Below are 24,806 nucleotides of genomic sequence, written 5' to 3'. Positions count from 1 at the left end.
AAGCGATAAAAAAATTTTAGCTAACCAATAACAAAATGAACATTTATAAAATTTTAAAGGGCAAAGGCCGCCCCGCCTTTTATAACGGGTTAACTTTACAAAAAAAAGGTTTTGTTTTATCAATTTTTTACCTTTCATTTTAAAAGCTAATAAAATCGGCACACAACATAATTTTTTTATGGCAAAACAAATATTTAAAAAAAATGTCCCACATAAAGACAAAATAAAAAAAAGAACAAAAAGAGTTAAAAAAGAATCATTTTCACTGTTAAACATTAAAGGTGATACAGTTATTTTTCCCTTTGCTTACGCCCATTCGTCTTTTTTGTTGTTGGGGCAAGCCCCTGGGAACCAATCAAAACAAACTTAATGTACAATGTACATATATATGTATAGGTAATATAAATATACCTTTTGTGGGGTTGGTTAGTATTGCTAGTTGGCAAGACGAATTTTGATAACATGAATATGGTATACTATACATATACAATAAATACCGTATGTCATTTTGAGATTCTTATTTCTTCCCTTATAACCCGGGAACGCTAAAAATGCCGTAAAAATAAAATGTTTAGTTATGGCACTATATTTATAGATGGATGAAACATCAACCCAATGATCTATCAAATACAAATGTACAAGTACGAGCTCATACTGCTCATGCCTTTGATCAAACTTAACATGAAATTCATTAAAAAAACAACAACAAAAAAAACAAAAAACAAAAAAACAAAAAAACCAACAGAAAATAAGAATGTTAATTTATAAAATCAGAGACATAGATAACATATAATAGTTATCTTTGTCTCTGATGAAATATCATGACCGATACGAACGGTGTTATGGCAACATAAAAACAACCTAAACTCTTGAAATGATGCGACCAATTTGTTATAATGATATATACATAGATAAAAATAAATGACAGTATCTTAAATAAATTTGAAAACTGACTATATCAGTATATATCCATTTGATGTAAAAAAATGTGTAAATTGCGTCCCTTTACTTAAATCATCATGAACACACCATGTGACCAAACGAGATTTTCATAGAATAAATAATATTTACAACATTTTAAAAACATATTTTCACAGCTAATCTTTGATTATTATGCATGACACTGACTCGGCAATACATTTATTTTAAGACCTAGAACTAACATGTTAAATACAGTGGAGCACTGTTAACCCGAAACTACTCTAATCGAAATTCCGACTTAATAGGTCTACTAACTGTTTACCCGATTCACTTTTACTCTATATCTAATGGGAAAGATCAGAGTCTTTGTTCAATTTTCATTTTGAAATTAACCTCACGGATTCGAACATTAATCTCATGGATCCGAACATTAAAATCGCTAGCGAACATTAGTCTCACAGATTCGGAAAGTAACCTAACTGATCCGACCACTAAAATCAGGTATCCGAACATTAACCTCCCGGATCCGATCATTAACCTCCCGGATCCGAACATTAACCACAGAGATTCGAAAAGTAACCTCATAGATCCGACCATTAAAATCAGGTATCCGAACATTTACCTCACGAATCCATCCTAACATTAACCTCAAGGATCCGAGTATTAACCGCACGGATGCAGCATTAACCGCACGGATCCGAAAATTTACCTCACGGACCCGAACATAACGAAATTATAATACATGAAATACCCTATTCCTTTCCTTTTTTCTTTCTTTTTTCTTTGGAAGAAAAAGAAGTAAAAAATTCTTCACAGAATTTACAGCAATCATGTTTATATACATTATGATCGTCAGTAGTTACGTCGTTCTTATCTAACAAAAATCGGCGTTACAAACGTGCAATGTTATAAAGTATTGTGCTAAGCATAACAGCAGACACTGTAAAAAACCCTAACAATCTGTCTCACAAAGTTTTCCTATCTCACTTAAAAAACGAAATCAAAATGAGACAAGAACTCGAGTATGTTCATACATAATAAATTACCATAACTACAGAAATACAGCAAAAATCAGTTAACCCTTGTACTTTTATAGTTCGCTAATTCTTATTAAGTTATGAAGTATTCACACGACCCAGGGCTGGTGGTCCCTAGAACCAGGGCCTGTGGTCCCACGAACCAGGGCTGGTGTTCCCTCGAACCAGGGCTTGTGGTCCCTCGAACCAGGGCTGGTGGGACAATCATATAGACCGACCAGAATGGCGACAACACAATTTTCATATTCTTATATCAATTACCGTACAATACGTAACGGAAATCTAAACAAAACTGATATGATGTTTAATGATGAACTAAATGGAACAGGCGATATAATACTTGTTACCTTGTTACATTTCTAACCCGACTAGAACACTGCAAGACCCTATAAATCTCAAACAAATGTTGACGTGTGTAAACTATAAAAAATTTACCAGTTTCAATACGTTCATGTTAAACAAACCGTCACGTTAAAACACCGTGATTAAAGGATAAAACAAAAAATGCCACTCCGAGCACCCCGCCTACTGCCATGATCACCGATCTACAAAATTGCCAGTCAAATACAGTTATTCTTTTTCTTCCTCTGGGAAGAAGTATTGAGCCAAAAATTGTTGTTTCGTTTTTTCCAAAGCTGTCATGATGAACTTTTTACTAACTGGTCGTAACGAAAGACTCATTAGCACTTTCTTTGTAGCTTTTGTTTTGTCTTGTTGACAGACTAATTCTAACTGCTGGAATTCTGTACGAGTAATTACTTCATTCTCAAACATGTTATCAATAAACTCGTCAACGATAAACGAGTCCCTGAGTGTTGTAAAGTTTTTCTGGATCGCTTTCTCTAGCGACACAGGATCGTCAATTTGACTAGCAGCCTGTGTTACCAAATCAGGGTGTCTAACCGGACCAGGTATATTATAACCGGAAGCAGTATAACTCCCGGTAAGATCGTTTTCAGAATTATTTGAAGGTATGTTGTTAATGTCGTTTTCAGTTTCTTCACGGATACAAGTTACCGCCAGGTTTCCGCCCTGGGTCAGAGACACATTTGTACAGCCCCCACCCACAACATGTCGGTTTGAAATATTGATGATTTCGAGCCTTGCACTGATACCGTACAATTCAAATACCAGCCAGACTTCGGAATCTGTGTTAGCCCGGCAGTTTTGTCTGCTGCGTTTGCCGGAAGCAGTTTTGTATATAAAAGAATCTCCCGTGAACTCTACAATGATGGGATTTCCGGCACAGTCATCTTTTTCAAACTTTTCAATTTGAAACCAGTCTGGTTTTGAGCTCGATAAACTCTCACGTTGGTTTAAAATGTCAAATTTGTCTTCGTTATGCCGACGGAATTCGAGCGGCGACTGATTTGTGTATCTCATTAAAACATAATATCTGAAACAGAAAACACGTGTTTGAATCAATTATGAAACATTTTACAGTATTTACAAAACATTTTACAGCAATAAAAGAACATTTTACAGCAACCTAGAAGCATTTTCCAGCAATAAAGAAACAGTGTATAGCATTAACGAGACATTTTACAGCAATAAAGAAACAGTGTATAACACTTACGAAACATTTTACAGCAATAACGAAACATATTACATCAATTAAGAAGCATTTTACAGCAAGAAAGATACAATGTACAGCAATTGCGAAGCATTTTACAGCAATAAAGAAACAGTTTACAGAAATCACGAAACATTTTCCAGCAATTTCAAATGATCTTACGCCAGTAAAGAAACATTTTACAGCAATAACTTACCATCTTACAGCAATTACCAAATATTTTACAGTAATTGATTTAAAACTCTTTTTTTTAGCAATTTCGAAGCATCTAACCAAAATACGAAACATTTTACAACAATTTAGAAACATTTAACAGCAATTAAGTAATATTTGAAATTGTATGAGTTAATTTTTCCCGATTTACTTCATGTACATGTTTCAACCTTTTAAGCAATTAGTTAACAGAACACATTTTAACATTAAATTTAAGATATACAAGCAGATATCACTTCTATGTTTGTCCACGTAATAATTCATACATAGATCAAAATGAATTGCCAACATATATTTCATTCCCAAATACATGAAATATAAGACATTATCAAGGGACAAAAGTAATGCATGTAATCAAAATGATTCCGAAATGTCTTTTAAAATCTAAGTTTGTACAATGAATTAATTCATTGTGTGTCGATTCCTTCTTTGTAAACCTTTTTACGCATTTTTCTTTATGTTTCACTGTAAAAAATCAATTTAATTCGTGTTTCTAATATTAAATAGTTCCGGAAGAGAAAATCATATAAAAATAAATGTTTGAAACTTTACCTTCCTGGTATAGTGCCATGGTAGGCTTTTGGTGAACAATGTAGAACATACTGCTTCTGGGTTTCCACAGGTTCCGAGTAAAAGCAAAGTGCAGCAGGACTTTTCGTCTGGCTAGTCGCAGCAGTTGGGTCATTTAATACTTTGATGTTACCGCCACACAACTCGGAGAATAGATGACGTATGTGGTTATTACCTGTAGAATATACACGAGAATAACGTGCAGAATATTCACGAGAATAACGTGTAGAATAAAACACGAGAATAACGTGCAGAATAAAACACGGGAATAACGTGTAGAATAAAACACGGGAATAACGTGTAGAATATACACGAGAAAACGTGTAGAAATATACACGAGAATAACGTGTAGAATATACACGAGAATAAAGTGCAGAATATACACGAGAATAACGTGTAGAAATATACACGAGAATAACGTGTAAAATATACACGAGAATAACGTGTAGAATATACACGAGAATAACGTGCAGAATTTACACGAGAATAACGTGCAGAATATATACGAGAATGATGTGTAGAATAAAACACGAGAATAGCGTGTAGACTATACACGAGAATAAAGTGCAGAATATACACGAGAATAACTTGTAGAATATGCACCAGAATAACGTGTAAAATATACACGAGAATAACGTGTAGAATATACACGAGAATGGTGTGTAGAATAAAACACGAGAATAACGTGTAGACTATACACGAGAATAAAGTGCAGAATATACACGAGAATAACTTGTAGAATATGCACCAGAATAACGTGTAAAATATACACGAGAATAACGTGTAGAATATACACGAGAATGATGTGTAGAGTAAAACACGAGAATAACGTGTAGACTATACACGAGAATAAAGTGCAGAATATACACGAGAATAACTTGTAGAATATGCACCAGAATAACTTGTAGAATATACACGGGAATAACGTGCAGAAAATATACGGGAATAACGTGTAGAATATACATGAGAATAACGTGTAGATTATACACGGGAATAACTTGTAGAATATACATGAGAATAACGTGTATAATAAAAACGAGAATAACGTGTAGACTAAAAACGAGAATAAGGTGCAGAATAAAAACGAGAATAAAGTAGAATATACACGAGAATAACGTGTATAATATACACGGGAATAACGTGTAGAATATACACGAGAATAAGGTGTAGAATAAAAACGAGAATAACATGCAGAATAGAAACGAGAATAAAGTAGAATATACACGAGAATAATTGTAGATTATACTCGAGGAAACATAGCAATTTCACTATTATTATAAATGAACATAACGCAAAACGTAACAAAGTATTTTTGGTAATTTTATTAAGCACACACTTCAGGTCAATTGGTTAATTATTCCCTTTGGTGGGGGGAATTCTTTTCCTCCACTTTATTCAGTAGCAGGCAATAAAGAACTCAGAAAATAATGAACGTTTAAAAATATAATAAGCCTCTGAAATAAGTGCGTTTTTTCCCTCCCAAACAAAAGTCCCCAAGCGCTAGATACATTATTAAAATCCCATATTATTTACCATATGAATACGCTTATACGTAATTGAGTCAGACATATAAGTTTTATAGTACAATGTGATGTTTTAACGACTTTAAAAAATAATCCTTGTCTAGTTCTACTAGTGGTATGTGGGTATCTCGCATCATCTAAATATAGTAACACAAAAGCTTCTAAATATAGTAACAAAAATAAAATCTAAATATAGCAACAAGAATTTTGATGGAATTCAAATGTAACTTTAACACGGGTATCGTTTTTTTCATTATCCAAGGTGATACGTATTATTTTTCATAATAATACCAAAAAAAAGTTCGGAAATTTTAAAAGAATTTAAATTTGAAATAAAACCTCCCTTGTTAAATTTGGACGAGGAAGAGGTATATATACGGTTACCTTTTTGTCGTAAGTGGGGTAGTGTATAACAATGTGAAAGAATGGCATAAAGTTACTCTAATTTGCATTTTATGTATTGGAGAATTTCAATGCATAAAGTATCTAGGTTATTTTTTGTTTGTTTGCTTTTCTGTTTACAAGGACAACCGAAATTGTGTCTTTGGGGGAATTTACCAGATATATTTAATCCTTCTTAAAAATAAATATTTGGAGTTGTTTATTACCAAGGTTGTAACCATTGAAAAAAAAACATTAAAAATTCGGTGTTTTTTATATATACATGTATATATAAATAACTTATACTTGTGCACTTTAACAAAAAGAATGCTCTTGAATTCAAACTTAAATTTGTGAAAAGCAGTTCCCAAATATGACAGAGGGAAAACAGTTGTGATAAACTGAAATTCGACTGTGTTCCTGGAGATCTGACAGAAGCCGAGTGGTGTGAACCTATATACAAAGTAGGCATGGACAAAGAATTTGCTTGAACGTAGGCGCCCTTTGCTAGCAAAAACAGACCTAATCAGGGCTAACCTTATTTTTTGCTGACTACTATATGTTTAGGTGTTCATTGTACGCTGTGCAGTGGGGTACTTTCGGCTTAAAATTCCTTTCTTGGGCTAATTACTCTATGGAAATTGTCAATCATGACTGGTGACCAGTCCGGGGTCCGTAGATAGTGAAAGCTGCGTTTTGTGCCTTACCGGGCGGATCATAGAGAACATACATTCATGGCATAATGCACTATCAAATGTCTTTAAAACGGTTTTCCAATACCGCAAAATTTCTTTCGTTGATTAAAATATAAATTAATTCTTACTGCATAAAAAAACCCTCAAGATTATCAAATAAAAATTGAACCAAGTTACAAACGTGCAATATCATATAACAAGAGGGCCATGATGGTCCTGCGGTCGCTCACCTGTATAAAGGCACCCGGAGCGGGCCAGTTTAAACCCCAGGGCTTTTATTTGAACAAACTTGGAAGACACCCATTAGAAGATGTTTCACGATATTAAGTTTTTACTACTCACATATAATGAAAAACAACAATCTACCCCCCTCCTTCCGCCCCCCTGGCAGGGCCAATTTTAACCCAAGGGCTTTTTTTAACAAACTTGGTAGACACCCATAAGAAGATGTTTCATGCTAAACATCTAAGCTCTAGCTCATTGGGTTTTTTTAAAAGAAGATTTTTAAAGTTTTTACTATACACATACAGTTAAAATCAATAACACCCGGGGCGGGGCCAATTTTGACTCCAGGGCTTTTATTTGAACAAACTTTGTAGACACTCACTAGAAGATGTTTCATGCTTAATATCTAAACTCCAGCTATTTGGGTTTTTTCAAAGGAGATTTTTTAAGTTTTTGCTATATACATATAAGGAAAATCAATGACCCCCAGGGCGGGGCCAATTTTGACCCCAGGGCTTTTATTTGAACAAACTTGGTAGACACCAATTAGAACATGTTTCATGCTAAATATCTTAGCTGTAGCTCTTTGAGTTCTTTAAAAGAAGATTTTTTTAAGTTTTTACTATATGCATATAGGGAAAATCAATGGCCCCCTGGGGCGGGGCCAATTTTGACCCCAGGGCTTTTATTTGAACAAACTTTGTAAACACTCATTAGAAGATGTTTCATGCTTAATATCTAAACTCTAGCTATTTGGGTTTTTTCAAAGAAGATTTTTAAGTTTTTACTATATGCATATAGGGAAAATCAAAGACCCCCTGGGGCGGGGCCAATTTTGACCCAAGGGTTTTATTTGAACAAACTTGGTAGACACTCACTAGAAGATATTTCATGCTTAATATCTAAACTCTAGCTATTTGGGTTTTCTCAAAGAAGATTTTTTAAGTTTTTACTATATGCATATAGGGAAAATCAATGACCCCCTGGGGCGGGGCCAATTTTGACCCCAGGGCTTTTATTTGAACAAACTTGGTAGACACTTATTAGAAAATGTTTCATGCTAAATATCTTAGCTCTATCTCTTTGGGTTGTTTAAAAGAGAATTTTTTAAGTTTTTACTATATGCATATAGGGAAAATCAAAGACCCCCTGGGGCGGGGCCAATTTTGACCCCAGTGCTTTTATTTGAACAAACTTGGTAGACACTCATTAGAAGATGTTTCATGCCAATTATCTAAGCTCTAGCTCATGGGTTTTTTTAAGAGAAGATATTTAAAGTTTTTTCTTTCGGTTGCCATGGCAACCAGAGTTCTGCATGGAATTAAATTCTTTTGAACAATTTTTAAAGGTGACCACCCAAGGAACATTCCTGTGAAGTTTAGATGAAATTGGCTTAGTGGTTTATGAGGAGATGTCATTTAAAGTAAAAGTTTACGGACGGACGGACGCCGGACGAAAAGTGATCACAAAAGCTCACCCTTTCACTTTGTGACAGGTGAGCTAAAAAGTACACATACTCATATAATGAATTCGCGATAACTGTGATAATCTTAAAAATATACCGGAATTATCAAGTTTTAGGTCGACGGCCCCATATTTCACATCCGCAACTAGCCAATACTGTTCATTCAGGTCTATTCCTTGTTTGTATTGTCCACCACCATAACTCGATACAACCTCCTGTCAAAAATTAAACAAGATTATTTTAGTCAAATCTTCATTTGTTTATAATATGCAAAGCAGTACCTAAACCGTTCATCTCTCGAAAATGAAGTAGCAACCCACTAAATTGCATTTTACAAGTATAGAAGTCCCCACTTTTGGAAATTAAATCTCCCAATATACAGAGAACAATTTCATCTATTGTCAATTTGTCACATATTTAGAAAAAGCTCAAGATTTGTGTAGAGTAACAAACTGACAAAAAAGAACTATAAATAAAATGATGAATACTGTTTAAGTGTATCAGGCATAATTATACGTAGCTGAATTCAGTCTGCCTTACCCGTGCTACTTCATCCACTCGTATGCACATAGCACACGTCCGCTTGTGAATCTTTACATCATTCAGAAAGTGATACTTTTCCAGTTGACTTGAAGACTCTGGGACCTTCCCTCGAAGAGTTCCTGGGTCTACTTGAGTAATACCAAGTTCTACTGCACCTGATCCCTGCAAAGTCAAGGTCACAGGGTCGCTGATGGTCAGTGGTTTTTCTGTAAACAGTAAACCACCCGTCTGAACCGGGCTCCAGATAGCTGTCGTTCTATTTTTGTCGAATGTGATATTTTTTCCTTTGACCTCGTGGAACATTTTTATCTGCTAAGTGGCAACTGAAATAAAGAAATAGACTTAAGTTGACTATAGTGATAAGCGTCCCAAGTGATTCTTGATAAACATAAGACAATAACGTCAAACAGATACACGTATAGTTTTATTAATACGTGGAACGCACGAAAAAATGTATTTCTACCGTGGCCTTAATTAGTCCGTGATTACATCAAATTGTTTATGAAGTTGTTGAATACATGTACTGATAAAATGTATTCTTTCGTTAATGCCCTTTTAGCCCTACGCAGAGTACGCATGCGCGAAATGCTACTTCCGTTTCTATGGAAATATCGTATTGTAAAAAGGTCAACATACAATGTAAATGTATGTCTTTTTCAGGCTTTTTACTGCCTCTACCAAAAAAACTAGGGAAAAAGTAGGGCATTTTTTTACCAAAAAGTAGGGCAAAGTAGGGATTTCTGATGTTAAAAACTAGGGATAAAGTAGGAATTTCTTACCATTTTAGTTAAGAATTAGCAAAACATACCATCACCAAGACCACATCGGGCTGTGTGTATCTTCAGTTCAGTCCATGCTTGAAAGACAGGCACCTCATAGGCAGAATGTTGCTGAATGTTTTGCCAAGGCACCATGAGCAGAGCTGTATCAGTACTAAGGGTGTAGTACTTAAGTACCAGTACTTGCCCAGATTTGCAGTACCATTTCCAGTACTAGTACTTGATTTTAGCTTGGTGCTGTAGTATCAGTACTTTTTGGGGGGAATTAATTAAGTGCCAGTACTAATACTTATAATTATATATTCATCAAAGTTTGAATAAATACACAGTGTCATTCAAAATAATTGCAAACATTATTCAACAAAGAAATAAAATCATTTACTTTAAAGTTGATATTACATTTTTACAACTTAAATGAACAAACATACTTTTTACAAACAATAATCATCATATATTCATGTCATATGTTATTGTTTTGTAACCAGCCAACTGGTTACATTTTAAACCCACCAGTCTTTTTTGTTGCCTTTTACACCTTCACACCTCTGTTCAATTTATACCAAAGTAAATAACTTTTTTATGGTGCAAACAATATCACTTGAAATATGATTATTTAGAATAGAAGAAATTAATTAGTGTTTATTTTGCTCATTTTTACTAGTAAATACAAAGTAATAAGATTGCAATAAGGATATTTTACCAGTAAAGAGTTATTGACTCTGTTTATCTCAATTTAATTTTACTTTAAGTCTTTGGTGCTTTTTTATGATGAATACTATGTTAACATTTGAAGGAATATTGCAGCAAATTATTTATAGATTTGATAACTTACTTTTTCACAAAAATAAAATAATTCATGGAATTTACAGCTTTACTTTATGAGTAAAAATAATGACATTTTTATCAAAACCAAATATACTGCCTAGTAATGCAGTAGCAGTACCACTTTTTTAAGACAGTAATGCAGTACCAGTACCTGAGTAGTAGCAAAATTTTGTAAGAGTATTTCAGTATCAGTACCAGTACTGGAGCAAAATTGCTCCAGTATATACTGCAGTACCAGTACCAGTAATGCGGCTCTGACCATGAGTCTTTCAAGGATGGACATCACAAGGAGACACTAACACACCTTAACTACTCATCAATTTCTACTGAAAATACAACTGAAATACCATTTTAAATATCTTCTTTTTTTCATTTCATTTCAAAATGAAAAAGTAGGGATAATAGGGCTATTTCAGAAAAAAGTAGGGCAAAGTAGGGATCAAAAGAAAAAAGTAGGGAAAAGTAGGGAAAAGTAGGAAAAGTAGGGACCAGTAGAAAGCCTGCTTTTTGTTAGTTTTTTTATCACGTAGACTCTGTTAATATATAATGACTTTCCTTCAGTACTGGTGTAGGAAGACCTTATTATTATTTCACTTCCTGAATTATTTCTGTCCCGAGCGTGCACTTGTGTAGAACAATCCATCCTCTGCAAGTTAGCTGCCCGGGAGCACCCGAGCACACAACTAGAGTGTTAACAAAGTTTTTTTTATTTTTAGCTCCTGTGACCTAGTTTTTCATCCGAGATGACCCATGTTCAAACTCATCCGAACAATTACCTAGACAAGCATCCCGACTAAATTTGATGATGATTGAGTCAAAAATGTGACTGCTAGAGTGTTAACAAGGTTTTTTATTTTTAGCTCCTGTGACCTAGTTTTTCATCCGAGATGGCCCATGTTCGAACTCATCCGGGCTATTACCTAGGCAAGCATCCTGACAAAGTTTGATGATGATTAAGGCAAAAATGTGACCGCTACAGTGTTAACAAGGTTTTCTATTTTTAGCTCCTGTAATCCGAGATGATCCATGTTCGAACTCATCCGAGCTACTACCTAGATAAGCATCCTGACAAAGTTTGATGATGATTGAGGCAAAAATGTGACCGCTAGAGTGTTAACCAACAAGTCTGGACGGATGACAGACGACGGACGTTCAACGATCCTAAAAGTTCACCCTGAGCTAGCTCAGGTGAGCTAAAAATGTATGTTAAATCGGCGTAAAAACAATCAGAAACACAAAAAATAAAGTAAGTTATACTGGAAGCTTTGGCTTTCTCACATGAGAGAATAAAAGATTCTTGACGGAATTCGAACCTAGCAGCCTCCTTCACCACTCGACCATTAGGGCTCCCCCACCCCATGCTCTGTAAATTGTACCCATGAAAATATGAGGACACATTCATCTACTTTCATTCGTCGTCGGCGGTCTATAAAAGACATTTTCTCAGAATAGAATTTGTCTTTTTTATGTTATTTTGGAAACTAATGCGAGAAAGAAAGTCTTCATTTTACTCGCGACACCACATGTGTACTAAACTGAATTCACATAGGTGTCATTATAGGATCTGATGGTGGTGGTGGATAGCGGCAGTGAGCCACATTGAATATACCAGAGCACAGATCCTGGGCAGACTGTCAGTACAAAATGACTTCACTTTCTCCAGGAATTGATCACTTTTGTAATGTCAGAGCAGAGATACAGATTGAATGACGTTAGAAAGGATTTCGCGATCAATCACAACGAAAGTGACCTGCAGCGTTCGAGATCACAGTCCAACGCTCTACCTATTGAGATAACGGGACGGTTGAGCTTACAGTACTTGGTTTTTTTTGTTTTGTTTTTTTTATGCGTTTATTTAAGGTCGACACCGGAAAGCCCATATGGGCGACCGTACACTCAAGTCGGGTCATCCTAGAGCGTCCCGCCGAGATTTTTTCGTCGATTTTTTTCCCAGCTTTTTGGAGGAAGACCCCAGGTGCCCCTTCGGGCATTATTTCAGGCACGAGCGGGCACCTGGGTAGAACCACCGACCTTCCGTAAGCCAGCTGGATGGCTTCCTCACGTGAAAGATTTCGACCCGAGTGAGGATCGAACCTACAGTGGTGAGGGACCTGTGATCTCAAGTCTGCGACTTTAACCACTCGGCCACGGAGGCCCCAGTACCTGGCCTGCGCTGTGAAGATTTTATAGAAAAGCTGTTACTAGTTACTCCTACCTGTTGCTTAAGATATTTGAACTACATTCCAGTTACTGCAACTACTCCCGCGTATTAAATAGCTTATTGTTATTTTATATATACATTGTATTAAAGAAATAAGTTGTGAATACATTTTTACGTGTATTTGTTTAATTCATCAGTTTCTTCAAATATAAATATAGAGATCACAGTGAAAGTGAAAAGATTTCACACATGTTACCAAATCAGGAAGTTAATATACAACAGAGTCGAACTATCTTGATTTCATCTAGTAAATTTCACAAAACCGTGTCCTGTTTGCATCCAAAGGCAATGTGAGGCCACTAAAATTCACGGTAATGATAAGATCAAGGTTTGTCATCCAGAAAACGGGCTAGTCATAAATTATTTTTGATAATTACGGAAATTTAATGGCCATTAAAACGTGTTCCTGACATAAATATATCACTTAATCTAGTAGCACAAGAGGTGCCAAGCACACTTGTTATTTTACGATGTTCAAGTTAAAACACAACTTTCAATGTCATAATGACGAGGTGTCTGCTTTGGGAATTTTCGTAGGTAAAATCCCGGTGCCTGTACGCAGATTATAAAATGTCACGTAATATATAGGTACCGTGAAAATGCTATGACTTTCATATGGTCATATTTTATTACTTCGGGACTCGCACCAACGCCGGTGTTAAATGGGAATGAAAAGGTCGCGAATTTTTTTCAAGTGAAATGTCAGAAAAATTGAATATATCCATCGGGCGGCCCGGGTTCGATTCCCGGACGGCGCAAGTCACTTGATCTTTTCTACGGTCATTTCGACTGTACCTCTGCTCTAATATGTACAGAAGTTTCAGTTCCTTGCGAAAGTAAAAGCAACTAGTAATGGATCAACTGCTTGACTGCCGGCCCAGGAACGATGCGGTGGTTGAACTGTGCTCTGGTAAATTCAATGTGGCTTTCTGCCATGATCCGGAGTGAAAACTACCAACACCACCACGTTATCGCAAGATAGACTAAAGTAAAAAATATATAGGCTCCCAAGATAGATACAGTGATCGGAAGTAACACGTGCTTGTAATTGCAAGACTGGGTACACATTGAATTGTATAGGCTCGCAAGACAGTGAATTATTTCTTTTAACTTTATGATATCTGTGATAATGAGATAGTGCTGTGATGTTGAATTCTGCATAAGTATTTTGACAAACTTTAAGTTTTCTCTGAAAAACGAAACACCACACTCTATACATAGTTTGCCATTACAAAATGTTTGCTTCTAGAAACAGCTAAAATTTGAACTATTTGAACAAAAGAATGTGATTTTTAAACAAACAAGCCATACTATAGTTGATATTATCTAGACCAAGGGATTTTTTTTTGCTCAAGGGGAATTTTTTTCAGGTGGGGAAGTAGCCGTTAAACAGCTACAGTTATATAGCAAAAAAAACCACCCCTGTGTAACATATCAATATATCTTATTACTTTAAGGCCAATATGAGACAAATAATTGAATATAAAACATAATTATAATAAATTGAAACAATGATATATAAGAAATTAAAATAATCTATCGTCTGCGATTGTAAGCTAACTTAATACAGTTCGCCTAATTCGATTTACAATTGGCATTATTGTAAAATATCAATAAAATTCATTCTTATTCATTGAATTTTTATGACCCCGAAGTGCGGTCGTTTGTCTGATGTCAAAAAATGCATATGAACCTGTGTAACGCACTTTTGGGTTTGACACCAAAGTGCGTAACGCACTTTGGGGTTGGACACCAAAGTGCGTTTGACCCCAAAGTGCTGCGTTACAGTGCTTAGTGTAAAGCACAACTTCATCAAGCTTGGTGTTTAAGGCGTTGTTGACAATTTTGATTTAGTTGCAGCGGCGGGAAATTGAATTTACGACCCCTGGATTTGTAGTAAGAAATTTGAGCCGTGTCATGACAAAACCAATGCATTTGCGACCAGCATGGATCCAGACCAGCCTGCGCAGTCTGATCAGGACCCATGCTGTTTGCCATCAGTTTCTCTACTTGTAATAGGGTTGGTAAGCGAACAGCATGGATCCTGATCAGACTGCGCGGATGCGCAGGCTGGTCTGGATCAATGCTGGTCGCAAACCCATTATATGTTAGTTTTGTCATGGCGCGGCTCATTTGTGGGTGGGTGTGATGTGATTGGGAAATATGATCGGGACCTAGCGTCAAGTATAAAACATCTCATTAAAGTTTATTTACAAGCAATAAAATAAGATGAAATAACATTAACAATACACAAAAGATCAATTCAAAGAAAAAAAATCACATACATGTATCATGTATCAGAGTTTACCAACAATGCACAACACATGTCGCCCTCTTCATTAAAAAGGACACTACATGGCACGTCAATATATATTTTGACTATATACGCTGTGTATACGTGTAAATTAAGAAACATACATGTACAAAGGTGCGCTGACATACATGTATTTTTCCATTTAAGACAGTCACTTTAAAATTTATGCTGAATAATTGAAGAATTATAGTGAAAAACACTTTGATATAAAGACACCTGTATGCTGGTAATGAATTTGAAAATATACGACTGTACACTAAGTAACGCAAGAATATTTACTTTCGATTTAGCTCTTGTTACAAATATGGCAGGCGGAAATCCCATTTCAAAGTGCTTTTTAAATAATCACCCGATTTCGGTATTTCTCTATAATTTGCCATTTTGCCAATAAGACCTTGGGATTTATCTATACGATAGGGAAAAACAATATTAATTTGAAATATTTACATAAAAATCGTAAATAACTTACCATAAATAAGTCCACTTTATATTACAATAGCATCTATTTGTACACCTTTATCAAACGACCTTCACCTGACCTGGTTATTTATAGATATATGACTAATACAGGTGTTGATGTCACGCCGTTCAATATTGTCGTGTGTTTGCTAATTTACATATATCTATCTATAATTGGGAAAAACTGCATAATTGGAATTGAAAGGTATGCTATTTTAATCTCTATTTTGCTGTTGCTGTTGTTTTGTGGTTATTTGTTTATAAATTTCTAACGGATACATAAAATACTGTATGTTTGTATATCGATATATATTTATATTTTTAGGGGGAACGCAGGGGATTTCCCTTTTTCATTTTGAAATTTGAATGATAAGTTATATTTAGTACAAAGTTCCGGGGCTGATCCAGGTAATATATGATTTGAACTGATGTTTTAAAATATGTACATGTATGTTTGTTGTTAGTAATGTTATATTTAATGCGTACGTACGTGTAGGTGTACAATTAACGTAACTATACATGTATGCCTTTGGGCGCGGTTTCTGTAACATTGTACTAAGTTAGCAATTATTCAATATGCTAAATCAATAGATAACAATTTTGAATTTCTACACGTATTTGACTGTTTGCATGGCAATGTACAAAATGATTGATGAAAACTTTGTGCTTGAATTGTATTTTACTAATTGTATATGAATTTAAAACAGTTGAATTACCCCTTCAGTCTCGACAGATTCATTTTTCATTGTTTTGCTATGTCCGTCATTTCACAAACGGTTAAATACTTTATACAGCCGTGTGCAGCCACGCACGCGTTTGCTAGATGTGTTTTCTAATGTTAGCCCCTGGTTTCCTAGGAGTTTCCGGCCCCAAATCGCACTTTTTAACTAATAAAAAAATCTCAAAAAAATATCAAACTAGAATTCCCCAAGTGTTGCTTATTTTTAAATGTCCCAAATTCTCTTAAACAGGCAAAAGTTAAAATTATTACAATCGCTGTACTATTTTAAGTGCTGTATTGCATAGAAACATATGTATCTCTGATTAATAAAGTAACATAGACGCTAACTGATAAAAAAAATAAGCTGTGCTAGATGAAAATGATGAAGGGCCGGAAAACTGCTAGAGACCGGAAACTGCTAGGAAACCAGTATACATTTAAGAAAGATTAATATTGATACTCAATAACTTATTCAAATCATTAAATAAATTTTTAGAATTGTGACTCAAAAACACAAATAACTACACCGCCCACGAGTTTTTGCGTCAGCCTGCCCTATAAAGTATATGTCCACAAATTGAAACTGGTTGTAGTTTTGCGAACTTGCAAAAACGCAAACAAGTTTGAATTGAGAATAAACATACATAGCTGTACAAACAGCAATTTATTCAGCAATAAAGAAATAACGTTACTTCTATAAAAAAAATCCAAAAAATAAGTAACAAACGACATATAAGAATCTGAACGCTGTATTATGCGATATTTCTACTAATTAGACGGTTGAGTTTTGCAGGGAGCACACTTTCCCTGTTACGTCTAAAACATTTTCCTAGCAAGTCATTATATTTTCTCGGAAAAGATATGTTTGTATTAACTATTGTTGCAAAAAAAAATGGGATTTTAAATAAGCTGACTTACTGTTATCTTTTAAAATCACTGGGGTGAGGCTGCAAGCATGGAGATAGTCAAAATATATTGACGTGCTGAGATAATTTTGTTCTTGGAATTAGAGGAGAAATATTGCCCATACACAAAATAGTATGGTGGCTGATTTGGTACACTTTGCGCTTTGCATTGTCAATAGCGACAACACAAGCTATATCGTTATCGCCTTTTCGTCTTGTCGTCATGTCACTAGCGGAGCACGCCAAACGGCGCGTTGTCATGCGGGCGTTGTCGCGATGTCGCCCTGTCGCTTGGCTTATAAGCCAACCCTTCGATTTGAGCCGAACGAAAATGTGACATCGCGACAACACGCCGCACGACAACGCGCCATTTGGTGTGCATCGTTAGCAACTGGACGACAAGACGAAAGTCTGACAACGCGCCGTTTTTGCGCTTTGTCGTGCTTTCGCAAGCGACAACACGACGCACAAAAGCATTCCAAATCAGCCAAAATTAAATAGCGCAATGTCTCATCACGTAGTACAATTAGTTGGACTAGCATGGAGGGGGCGTGGGTTGAATAGAATCTTTCTGTCTTACGTGAAAAAGGTCACGTGCATTGTAATTATAAATAATAAAATAGTTCTACACCATGTGTAATGATAAAACAACAATGTTATGACTAGGACAAATTAATCGATACATTGTTAATCAGAACATTCCTTATTTATCGATAAAACAGTGAGTCTAATTGTATCATCGTATATTAACATAGGTATGTAGAAATCAATTCGTAGTGAACTAAATTAAACTTGGAGTTAAGCTGTTACCAGAAGGTAGCGTTTACATGTTGTGCCTTTTTTTCTCTTAATTATTTATTGGCGTATTTAATGTATGCACTAAATATATATATATTTTAGACGTTGTGTTGATAGTTACTTATATTTTCATGAAAATTGACAGGAAGAATTTCACCTGGAAATTCATTAACAGAACATTTTAAGGCACATTACGCCTAAGAAATCCATAAACATTAAATTTTATATAATGTTTTGATAATGGATTTAGAGCGTGTTACTAGATGTTTAACAGCTGAAGAAAGTAGCACTGAATGTGCAGTAATGTGTCGTTAAGAGAGCAAAATGTAAACAAAGTAGTATTTTGACTTCCATTCAGTATAATTATACCAATTGCAAATAAGGCAAAACAAGCAAAGATAGTTCATATGTATATGCTAAATTATTGTTATTTTTTTCTTTTAATTTTGAACTGTCGCATAAACCAAAAATTATTTTTTGGTGAAATAAAAATGATAGCATTTCTGAAGCATAATGGGCCTTAAAGATATGTCAAAACATCCGTTTTTCCCAGCTCTATTTAGTTGTTTTATATTATTATTTTTATTATGCACACAGTTACGCTTTTTGTTGTTTTTTCCCCAATTTTAATATAAATCTCTTAAGGGATTGATTTTTTTGTAATGAAAACAAAAATGAATGTTAACGGCAATGAACATAATATTATTATATGCTATTGCCATACTTTTTTCCTTTGATAAATAACCAAACAGCAACAAGAATTTGATGCCACTATGATTTTCTTATTAAAACACTTGTCATTGTTTTACACGAGACCATAAATTTACACGATCTAAGATACTCATTATTATTTTTAAATCAATTATGTGAGTAATAATTTATCGAAAGTAAGAAAGAGGCTTGACATTCACGACATTCAATCATGCATCGGTATATTCGAATTTGAAAAATAAACTTTCAACAGTGTACTGTTTAATAATGGTTGTTTTTTATCCGGATGTAAACAGTTTAGATCAGTGGATACATAATGAGCGTTTTTTCTACTTATATACCTGTTTATTCTAATACCATGACAGCATTTATTGTTCCGGGTTTACAATTAAGTGAACAAATTTATTCATCTGTAGCCGAATCGTACGAGCTTGCCGAGGTATATTAAGTATAACGTTACTCAGAATATAAAAGAATGCTTTTAAAACTGTTAGCCAAAACTGCTTCAGAATTTCACGAAGACATAGTCAGATTAAGATAAACAAGTTGTTTACATAAAATTTAAAACAGTATCAATTATGTTTGCAGAGAGAATGAAAACTTACTAAATGGCGGGAGGGAAGGAAAAGAGCCGGGACTCAAATAAGAAACATGTTAGCTTTGTCAACATCGAGACGCTACCGCAAAAGATACCACTGACCAGTACGACTGGCGGGCTTCTACTGCACGTGAAGGGGGACGGGAAATTGTGCATCCGGTCGACCAGTCTAGATAATAAAAATGAAACGGATATCGATATTCTTTTAAAAATTAGAAACCAGTCAAAACCGGTTACGTTGCTGTTGCCACACGAGGAAGCGCAGACGAGCTTGGAAATAAATGGTGACGGAGATATTCAGTTTTCTCTGAAAGACGCAGACGAATGCAATCGAAATAAATATCAAGATGAAGAAAACAATCTGAATGATTTGAACGCAGGAACTGATGATAATGAACGCCATAAGAAGACGCATCGTCGTAACAATAGTGACTACCTTCAAATATCAGGAAAGGATAGTGATGACGAAAGCAATAAAGATATCGAAACTAAAGATTGCGGCACCGATGTTTGTTCCATAGACATTCTGCTTTCGGACGAGTCCACAGACTTTGATAGTGCCTTAACTACCGGTTGCTTTAAGTGTAGTAATTTCACTGACGTTCCGTGTGAAAAATGTAAATCCGCGGCAGAAAATAGGTCTGTGGAAAAGTCTTATGAAAGGGATGCCAGTGATAAAGAAAACTGTGTTAAGTTGCAGCACATTGTGGACACGGTATTAAGGTTTGAAAAGTTGCAGCCTCTAGACCCTAGGTCTATGCTTTCCGATGCCAAATCTTGCGAACCCGACTGGGGTGAAAGCAATGTGGTGTGTCTTAAAGATTCTATCAGAAAATCATACACATATCTCTTGGACGTGCTAGATTTACTTGACCTTTGTGACCATTTGTACGAGAACTATGTGCTAGAAATGGACTTCTATCAGAAAATGTTCGATATGTGCTATGAGCCGCGTTACATAAGAAGTGCAAAAAGGTCTCTCTTGATGCACTTGTCGAAAAGGTCAGTACGCCAGGATAAAATGATAAACGCTTTATATGGTTCCGCCCAATACCAGCTGATTCCGTACTTCTTCCCGGAAGTCAAAATCTAAAGTCTGTGCCGAAACGGTATGCGTGTTTGCAAGTTGATGGATTTTATGCCCGGTTCAATATGTTATGTTAAGCATGATAATTTTATTGAAACGTTTTTCGTTTGAAATAATTATACGCATTTGTTGATCTTTTTTAAAAGTATCTGGTATTTTGATTGAAGGGTTTTCATGTATAAAATTGTCCTGAACATTTACGTTTGTATGCTTGTCTGGTATTGTATTTTTTGTATTTTTAATAATTTGATCTCGTTCGTAGTATAGTTTTTTCATTACCAATGTTTCATATTTTATATAGTCGTCCATTACTTAGTGTTCCTTTGTCAGGGTTCTTCCCTTTCTAAGGGTTCCGTCATTTTGTGTTCGGTTGTCCATTTATATGTTGTTCAGTTAAGTGTAGAAAAGTGATTAGATATCGTACAAATTTTATGCACACGTTTTTGCCCTATTTATACGCCCGTGGTTTGAATTTGATAGGGCATTTTATAAATTTAAAGATAAAGTTTCGTGTAAAATAAACGTTACCGGATTTTATTTCGCTATCTGTCAAACTGCAACCTTATCAAACCGCAAAATTACGTCACATGCGAGTGAAGAAGTGACATAAGGACCTTTCTGGTTTTGATGACACCATCAAAAATGAGATGATAAACCGCTTCGATAAAGTTATAAGGATTTTGTAAGATAACGTGAAAATAGCCTGTGAGTAAACAGGTTTTTGAAAATGCTCGTCAGAATTTGTGTTCAATTATTGGCTAGAAATGACACATCGAACAAATATTTGTTTTATCAGGTATATCTGCAGTGTTAACAGAGTTTTAATTAGACGAGTAATCAATACAGGTAGGCGTTCTCACGTTGATGCCCAGCTGTTACGCATGCGCAGATGTGACAACAATAATCGTGTCGTTATAGGTTATTTTATGCTGTATGTAGGAATTTACCTACGTATATGTTTTTCTTGAAATGTACACTTATTGAACCTTTTTGAAGAAAAAAAAAAGAATTAAAAAAGCAATCTCAAGTCTTAAGAATTCTGTTAACACTATAGGATATTTAAGAGGGCTTTTCTACGATTTCATATTAATTATTAATGCTTTTTTGGGACCTTTTATTCAGGGGGATTGCAAGGGGGGAGCTAGGGCAACGGGCATAATAAGCACACAATCACCAGGGAAATGTTTTACATTCCAAAGTGACCTTTGACGTCATTTCATCGAAAATATGTACACATATATAACAGAAAGTTTTCAATCTTTCTACGAATTTTCACATTCCAAAGTTATTTTTGAAATTGTATATATGTTTTCCGAGACACCTTATTTTGTTCCAAACTTCTATTTTTACCCATTTTGTATTGCTCACGTCCATCAGTTTGTCATTGCTATTTGATAGGGTCAGGCGCATCTGTTGTTTTTTTTTACCATATTTTTCGTTTGCTTTAACACAGGGTTTTCTTTGATGCAACCTCTTTGTGCCTTACATTTCACATATCTATGGAATTACCATCTTTTAAAACCATTGTTAAAAATCAGTTATGCTTTTCCAGATATGGTAAAGGCGTTTTATTTTACCCTGAAACATATTTTAACTGATTTTTGTGATGCCAAAGTTGTTATATTTGTAAGCCAAAATTTACATCTTACTTTAATAGTGGTATTCCATTTTAAAGTTTGTATACTACATGTGATTAAACTGTAATATGTTTTTTACCCTCATGAAAAATCGATTTTGCATTTCTTTTCGGCAAAATCGGTCAATTTTTGGGGAAATATGACGTAATTTAATCTTTTTTTCAAGCCGTCTGCTCCAGTCTTGTTTATTTCGTTTTTTCGACAAGAGTGGCGGGAAAAGTGTTTGAAATAATTATAATTGTTTATGAATAATGAATAATTTTTAAAATGTTTGTTTACATTCTTAAGAAACATATCCATTTGTGTTTAAAATCGTGATTTTTTTCTCTTGAATGCTTATGGTAGAGTTTCCTTTCACTGTGCAGGGTTTTCTTTCTTTTTTTACCATTTTCAAAACGTATTTTATATGCATGTATGTATTTTTTTGTTCACATGTTATGCAGGTTGTTTGAACTTGAAAAATTATTTTTACGTTTCATTTGTAATTATGTTTCATAAGTCATTTTATTGTCACACTAGTTTTATTGTAACACACTTTGTTTGTTGGATAGACTGACCACTCTTGAAGAGCGGTACAATATGACTGGTTTGTAAGCTAATATGTTCACTAGAGTGTCGCATTAAACTAGGTTTGTAGACCAGTCTGTTCACGAGAGTATAATTTTACAGAGGGTTTTCAAACCAGTCTGCCCACTCGTGTGTTATCATAGAAGTTATTATAACCATGATGCTAGGTCTGTTCACCAGAGTGTTGTATTATAATAATTTGTTTAGACAGGTTTATACGTTGTATGTAAAATATTCTTTATTTTCATGTCATTCAGTTCACAAGAGTGCATTATTTTATGCCAGTCAGTTCACAAGAGGGCATTCTTTGACGTGACAGTCTGTTCACAAGAGTAAATTGATGCAAGGTCTTTATATTTGAAAGACCCTGGTTGATGTAGTGGATTTTTAGATGTCTGTATTCACACATGTGCAATGTTGTACACGAGTGCACGTTTCAGACCGGTTCGTTGACAATCTTGAGTGTTAATTAAGCTGCACGTGATCAGGTTTCGTAAAGCGGAACTGTTCACGAGTGTGCAAAGTCTGTGATTATGTTTGTAGCACATTTTTTACGCACGTGTGATAATTCACAGATTTAATACATTTGTCAAAACAGAATGGCTCTCTTTAGTTTGAAGACAGGTGTAATCAAATTCATGATATATGAAATAACCTGACTTTGTCACTTGTCTCCGAACTGAAAACTGAATGTTACTGAATGAAGTAGCCTATGAAAAAATAAAATAAAATTATAAAATATGATAAATAATAAATACTTTGAAAGAAATACCTTTCTTTGTAGTTTTTTGTTTGTTTTTCTTTATAACAACCTTATTTTTTATTGCGAAGACATAATGCTTACAGGATAACCTCTGCATAACCGCTTTCTGTGTGTAGCAATAAGTTCCTTATAATAACAGTATTATTCCCCCCCCCCCCCCCAAAAAAAGGGAAAAAGAAGAAAATGACTTCGTATTCAATTTCATCACCTCTCACCATGGCAACCGCCTCCGTTGTCGAGGGGTTAGAGTCGATGACTTCTAATCCAGTTACCTCTCTGGCGTGGGTTCGATCCCCGGGAGATGCTTTGGTAGTTTAGCGCGGAGGAAGGTAGTCTAGTACTGGTGTAACTCTCCAGGAACGATGGTTAGGAAACTAACCGCCTATATGACTGAAATACTGTTGGAAAAAGGCGTAAAATGAAACAAACAAACAAACAAAACCAATAACCAAAAATCTTCATCTCCCAAAGAGTGTGCGTTGCTATGCCGAGATTGGACTCGCCAACAACCAAATTCTTTTTTTCCCAAAGGGTGTCGCTCTGCAAAGGTTTTACTTGAAACGAATAGATATTGAAAGTTTCCTTCGTCATAGTGCGTTTAAGATATCATAAAGTGTATTTACATTCATAACTCATACATCATAAAGTGTCTTACATTTATAAAACAAGAGTCAATAAAAGAGCGGTATTTACTTCCTTTTCTTGCAGTCACCACAAGTAATTTACAATGGCCTCATAAAATAATTTTAAACCTTGCCATTCAAATTTCTTTGTGGATAATCCAGTTCGTTGATTCTTAATGGGCGCAGTAGCTTTGGCATAATTATATAGATTTAAAATGCAGGATGTGCAATTTATAAAACGTAATGTGCATATTGAACTATTAAAAGATTTTAAAGATATTGCAATAAGTCTATTGGGTATTTAATTATCAGAATGAAGCAATGAAGATGCATTTTTGGCGTTAAACTATGGTGGCTGATTTGGTACACTGCGCGTTGTGTTGTCGATTGTGACAACACAACCTATATTGTTATGGCTTTTTCGTCTTGTCGCTAGCGACAAAGCGCCAAACGACACACTGTCGTCTTGTCGTCATGTCCCTAGCTTCTGAAGCACGCCAAACGGCGCGTTGTCGTGCAGCGCGATGTCTCCATGTCGCTTGGCTTATAAGCCAATCCTTCAATTTGAACCGAGCGACAATGTGACATCGGGACAACACGCCGCACGACAACGCACCATTTGACGTACATCGTTTGTGACAGGACGACAAGA

At 35.1% G+C, this 24,806-nt stretch overlaps 2 protein-coding genes across 4 annotated transcripts; one reads left to right on the top strand and one right to left on the bottom strand.

The window, feature by feature from the left end:
* Positions 1 to 730: 730 nt before the first annotated feature.
* On the bottom strand, positions 731 to 15,843 carry LOC132745669 (uncharacterized). The gene is made up of 5 exons (XM_060734625.1): positions 15,755 to 15,843; positions 9,144 to 9,469; positions 8,701 to 8,818; positions 4,297 to 4,489; positions 731 to 3,354 (listed from the first exon to the last, which is right to left on the bottom strand). Exons 2-5 carry the CDS (start codon positions 9,447 to 9,449, stop codon positions 2,529 to 2,531), a joined length of 1,443 nt encoding a protein of 480 aa, XP_060590608.1. The 5' UTR covers positions 9,450 to 9,469; positions 15,755 to 15,843; the 3' UTR covers positions 731 to 2,528.
* Positions 15,837 to 23,537, top strand: LOC132745670 (uncharacterized). Of its 3 annotated transcripts, none has more exons than XM_060734626.1 (2): positions 15,837 to 15,949; positions 19,468 to 23,537. In XM_060734626.1, the coding sequence occupies exon 2, from the start codon at positions 19,488 to 19,490 to the stop codon at positions 20,568 to 20,570; it is 1,083 nt and encodes a 360-aa protein (XP_060590609.1). In that variant the 5' UTR covers positions 15,837 to 15,949; positions 19,468 to 19,487; the 3' UTR covers positions 20,571 to 23,537. The 3 variants fall into 3 exon arrangements, with proteins under 3 accessions (XP_060590609.1, XP_060590611.1, XP_060590610.1); XM_060734628.1 differs by lacking the exon at positions 15,837 to 15,949 and adding an exon at positions 16,054 to 16,152; XM_060734627.1 differs by lacking the exon at positions 15,837 to 15,949 and adding an exon at positions 18,044 to 18,186.
* The last annotated feature ends 1,269 nt before the right edge of the window (positions 23,538 to 24,806 follow it).

The sequence above is a fragment of the Ruditapes philippinarum genome, unplaced genomic scaffold (genome assembly GCF_026571515.1).
Source record: "Ruditapes philippinarum isolate M1 unplaced genomic scaffold, ASM2657151v2 ctg102_1_1_1_1, whole genome shotgun sequence".
Classification (NCBI taxonomy): Eukaryota; Metazoa; Mollusca; class Bivalvia; order Venerida; family Veneridae; genus Ruditapes; species Ruditapes philippinarum.
This window is presented reverse-complemented; position numbering and strand designations above follow the sequence as displayed.

Bases quoted from the DNA above. Each gene is read 5' to 3' on its own strand.
- LOC132745669 (XM_060734625.1), bottom strand. From the start codon at position 9,449: ATGTTCCACGAGGTCAAAGGAAAAAATATCACATTCGACAAAAATAGA. The intron at 4,490-8,700 runs GTATATTTTTAA...TATATTCTACAG, and splicing joins CCTAAAACTTGATAATTCCG to GTAATAACCACATACGTCAT. The intron at 3,355-4,296 runs GTAAAGTTTCAA...TTTCTGTTTCAG, and splicing joins CATGGCACTATACCAGGAAG to ATATTATGTTTTAATGAGAT.
- LOC132745670 (XM_060734626.1), top strand. From the start codon at position 19,488: ATGGCGGGAGGGAAGGAAAAGAGCCGGGACTCAAATAAGAAACATGTT.